The 5,262-nt window shown below is 38.7% G+C and overlaps 1 protein-coding gene across 4 annotated transcripts in view; it reads right to left on the minus strand.

The window, feature by feature from the left end:
- The window catches only part of Pdxdc1 (pyridoxal dependent decarboxylase domain containing 1), a 92,823-nt gene that overhangs the window by 16,075 nt on the left and 71,486 nt on the right, over window positions 1-5,262 (minus strand). For all 4 annotated transcript variants that reach the window (XM_031363107.1, XM_031363106.1, XM_031363105.1 and 1 more), the window contains exon 13: window positions 4,525-4,575. In XM_031363107.1, coding sequence (XP_031218967.1) covers window positions 4,525-4,575 — 51 coding nt within the window. The remainder of the gene's footprint in view (window positions 1-4,524; window positions 4,576-5,262) is intronic.

The following is a 5,262-nucleotide window of genomic DNA, read 5'->3' on the forward strand; positions in this document are numbered from 1 at the left end:
AAAAGTGTTTCAACCAAAAAGAGCCTAAGGCCAGACAGGTTTAGGGCAGGATTTTACTAGATTTTCAAAGAAGAGCTAATACCTATACTCCTCAAACTATTCCACAAAATAGAAACAGAAGGAACACTGCAAAACTCATTTTATGAGGCTATAGTCACCCTGATACTCAAACTACACAAAAATTTATCAGAAAAAGAGAATTACAGACCAATTTCCTTCATGAACATTGATGTAAAAGTAACCAATAAAATGCTTGAAAACTGAATCCAAGAACACATCAAAAAGATCAAGTAGGCTTTATCCCAAAGATGCAGGGATGGTTCAATATATGAAAATCAGTCAAAGTAATCCACCACAAAAACAAATTGAAAGAAAAAACCCCTATCATCTCATTAGATGCTGAAAACAGCCTTTAACAAAATCCAGCCGGGCTGTGGTGGTGCACACCTTTAATCCCAGCAATTGGGAGAAAGAGACAGGCAGATTTCTGAGTTCGAGGCCAGCCTGGTCTACAGAGTGAGTTCCAGGATAGCCAGGGCTACACAGAGAAACCCTGTCTCGAAAAAACAAAAACAAACAAACAAACAAACAAAAAACAAAATCTAATACCCCTTCATGATAAATGTCTTGGAGAGATTAGGGAATACAAGAGACATAACAAACACAAGAAAGGCAATTTACAGCAAGCCCATAGTCAACATCAAATTAAATGTAAAGAAACTCAGAGCAATTCCACTAAAATCAAGAACAATACAAGGCTGCCCACTCTCTCCATATCTATTCAGTACAGAACTTGAAGCTCTAGAGGTGCAATAAGACAATTGAGGGAGATCAAAGGGATACATATTGGAAAGGAAGCAGTCAAAGTACTGCTATTTGCAGATGATATGATAATATAATTGATGTGATATATAAATGACCCCCAAAATTTTACCAGGAAACATGTACAGCTGATAAACACCTTAACTGAAGTGGCTAGTTGCAACATTAACTAAAAAACAAAAAAAAATCAGTAGCCCTCCTATATATAAAGAAAAATGGGCTTGAGGAAGAAATCAGGGGAACAACACTCCTCACAGTAGCCATAAGTAATATAAAATATCTTGGGGTAACTCTAGCCAAGCAAGGGAAACACTCGCATGACAGTAACTTCTTTCTTTGAAGAAAGAAATTGAAGATTATTATCAGAAAATGGAAAGATCTCCCATGTTCATAATCAGTAGGATTAACAGTGAAAATGGCCATACAACCAAAAGCAATCTACATATTCAATGCAACCCTCATCAAAATTCCAACACAATATTTTACAGACCTTTAAAGAACAATACTCAACTTCATATGGAAAAACAAATAAACTCAAGATAGGTAAAACAATTCTGTACAATAAAAGAACGTCTGGAGGCATCACCGTCCTTGATTTCAAGCTGTGCTACAGAGCAATAGTAACAAAAACTACATGGTATTGGCATAAAACAGACAGGTTGATCAGCGGAATTGAATGGAAGACCCATATGTAAATCCACACACCTAGGGACACCTGGTTTTTAAATAAAGAAGCCAGAAATATACACTGGAAAAAAGAAAGCATCTTCAACAAATGGTGTCTATCTAATTGGATGTCTACATGTTGAAGAATGCAAATAAATCCTTATTTGCACAAAACTCAAGATCAACTGGACTAAGGACTTCAATATAAAATCAGATACATTGAACCTAACAGAAGAGAAAGTAGGGAATAGCCTTGAACACAGTGGTGCAGGAGACAACTTCCTGAGCAGAACACCAACAGCACAGGCACTAAGCGCAACAGTTAATAAATGGTACTTCATGAAACTGAAAAGCTTCTGTACGGCAAAGGAACGGTAGAGCAAAACAGCAGCCTACAGAGTGGGAAAAGATTTTGATCAACTCCATGTCTGACAGCGGGCTAATATCCAAAATATATAAGTAATTTTTATTTGCTTGATGTAGTTGTTGTTTCCGAGACATACTGCCTCCATCTGCTAATCTAGGCCTAGAATGATTTCAGCCCCTAAGACCTGCTGCTGAATAAGCTCACCTTTCTTGTTCTTTCTGAACTCTAGCTGGCTGGTTCAACTTGGCTGTTCTGGCCAAACTCCTCTCTCAGGTGATTTATTAAATCTGGCTTTTCTCTTGGCCTCTGAATTGCTCTCCTTGGCCTCAAACTGACTCTAGCAATCTTTTCTAATCTTCTGGCTCCTCATTCTCTTGCTTGCTCTGTCTTTACCTGTGTGTATCTTGTTCTCTCTTCAATCTGTCTCTGCACAATTCTCCCAGTAACCCTGCCTCTTCCTTCTGTGCCCTACTCTTCTGCTCAACTCTACTGTAATGTCTCTATGAACTCTACTGTCTTCCTTGAAATCAACATCCTTAGCCATCAGGGAAATGCAAATCAAATCGACTCTGAGACTCCATGCTATACCTGTCAGAATGGTTAAGATAACAAACACAAGTGACCACTCATGCTGGATATGGAGCAAGGGGAATACTTCTCAATTGTTGGTGGGAGTGCAAACTTGTACAGCCACCTTGGAAATCAATATGGCAGTTTTTTAGAAGATTGGGATTTTATCTACTTCAAGATCCAGCTATACATATAACTTAGGATGCTCTATCCTATTATAGTATTTGTTATAGACAGAGAAACTAGAGATAAAATAAAGATAAAGAAAATGTGACACATTTACACAATGGAGTTTTTTTTTTTTTTTTTTTTTGGTTTTTTTTTTTTTGGTTTTTCTGAGACAAGGTTTCTTTGTGTAGCCCTGGCAGTCCTGGAACTCACTCTGTAGACCAGGCATGCCTTGAGCTCAGAAATCCGCCTGCCTCTGCCTCCCAAGTGCTCGGATTAAAGGCGTGCACCACCACTGCCCGGCCTCTATTTTCTTTTGATAGCTAAGATGACAGAACAAGAGGTTAAGAAAACAATTCAGGGGGTGAAGAGATGGCTCAGTAGTTAAGAGCACTGGCTGTTCTTCCAGAGGTTAAGAGTTCAATTTCTAGAACGCATATTTCAATTTCAATTTCAAAGAGTTCAACTTCCAGATCACAACTGTCTGTAATTCCAATAATACCTTCTTCCAGCATGTACACATGTGGTACACAGACATATATGTAGGCAAAACATCCATACACATAAAAATAAATAAATCTTATTTTTTTTTTAAAAAAAAGTGACTCAGTGTCACAGGGCCACCCAGTGTCACTGCTAAGAGAAAAAAAAATCTTCTGATTCCCCTCTGTTCTTCCAATGACCCACTCTCCTTTTTCAAGTTTCTTCTTAACTGAATGGGACCAGCTGACTGGCTTTAGAATGCAATACCTCCAGAGTATTTGGTTCTCCAACCCTGACTCTTACCCAATAACCTATCCATATTCTAAACAAAAATGATTACATTAATCTGAACCTCAAATAAACTCAAGGACAAACTTTAAACTAAACTCTGCTGTAGTAACAATTCTGGAATTTTGGTTCCTTGGAAAAACACAGAAGTATAAGATGATGTTTTTGTTTTAATCTCAGGTGTGGGTAGGGGCCACTAAAGACTATTCACAGAAGCTATGATTTGCCTTGTGCTCTAGTAGGGGTGTGAATTTGCCAGCTGCAGATAAGTTTCTGAGACTGTGTGACATTTGGGATTCTGGGGACTTTTTAGAGGGTATATAAATACTACGGCCCCAATAAGTAGGAGGAAAGGAGGTGTTATTGGTTGGTTGCTGTTGGTAGCTTTCTGTTATGTAGTTGTGAGCAAGGGAAAAAGAAGAAGAAATGAGTTATCCTGTCTGTGAAGATCAAACTTGCCCCAAGGAACTCAACACCCTAATCATCAGGAAGTAGTCTACTGGGGACTTGCTCCCTTATCTATTGTTAGAGGGCTGAAAGGATAGAAGGAAAAAGGATCTGCAAAGTAGCAAAATGCCTGCTGCACTCTTCTCTGCAAAAGTGCCAAAGAAACACTCCTTGAGCGGATTTATATAAACATGACCTATATATTTCCTGAAATTCTAAATGTGAAAAGCTACCCTCCTGGACTGATACTTTTAGTTGTTAGTCCTGTTAAGTCCCTATCTTCTTGTCATTTACCACCTGAGGGAGCAAAAACTGAGATACAGTTTAGAAAGATCCCAGAAGACAAGACTTGGGGCATCTGCTTTTTCCTTCTAATCCTAATTTGAGCAGGTTTCAAAAGTATCTCAGAGTGTCCTGAGACAGTCATCTCTAAGGATGGATGCCCTTGCGACGGTGCAGTCAGGAGTTTACATAAGATTTTTGTGTAATTCTAGATTTTAACAGAATTATAGGAATTTAAAATTTAAACATTGCTTAGTTCATATTTCTTCATTTCAGGCTAACTGTATAACTGTATAAATACATGTGTGATCCCTCCTAAAGACTGTTGTTTACTGAAACTGTCAGAACTCAAGGGAAACCATTGAGGAAAACCATTTTCTTACTGAAGCTAAAAAACTTATTTCAAAAGTAGAGAAAATTATATACTATACCAAGATTTTGATGTGGTCCACTTTCTTCAAACTTTCTTGCAACCGTTGGCTCTGAAAATAATAAGAACAAAAAAGTCTACGACCTTGCTAGACTGACATAATATATTAGCAAATTTCATGAGGGTTTTTGTAATATGCAAATAAGTTCATCAGGCAAAGCATCTGCAACTTGGTGATTACTGCATAAGAGGCAGCTCTTTCTTACTAGGAATGCATGCCACAGCATGGACTGCACAGCATGAACATGCAGATATGCACAACTGCTAATGTCCCATGTGGTTCTTGGGTGCTCCAGCATGACTAATCAACAGCAGCCTGTCATTCAAACCCTCTTGAACACTACAAGTACTTGACTAGCTACAAGTTTGAGTTTTAGGCGGACCCCAGAGCTGTGGTAACTTCAAGTGTTTGGTAGTTGATGTTTTGTCATTTTCTTGCACTCTTAAAGCCAAGGGGAAACTAAACCTCTCTCATGAGTGCTCAAACCTCCCCCTGATTTGACTAAGCTGCTATGGTAAATGGCTTTTATTTCCTAAAAACTGAATCATGATATGAGCTAACAGCATAATAACAACACTTTTTAAAAAAATATAGTTGGGGGGTGGTGGTGGCGCACACCTTTAATCCCAGCACTTGGGAGGCAGAGGCAGGCGGATTTCTGAACTGGAGGCCAGCCTGGTCTACAGAGAGAGTTCCAGGACAGCCAGGGCTATATAGAAAAAACCTGTCTTGAAAAAA

Source organism: Mastomys coucha, unplaced genomic scaffold, assembly GCF_008632895.1.
Source record: "Mastomys coucha isolate ucsf_1 unplaced genomic scaffold, UCSF_Mcou_1 pScaffold12, whole genome shotgun sequence".
In the NCBI taxonomy this organism is placed as follows: Eukaryota; Metazoa; Chordata; class Mammalia; order Rodentia; family Muridae; genus Mastomys; species Mastomys coucha.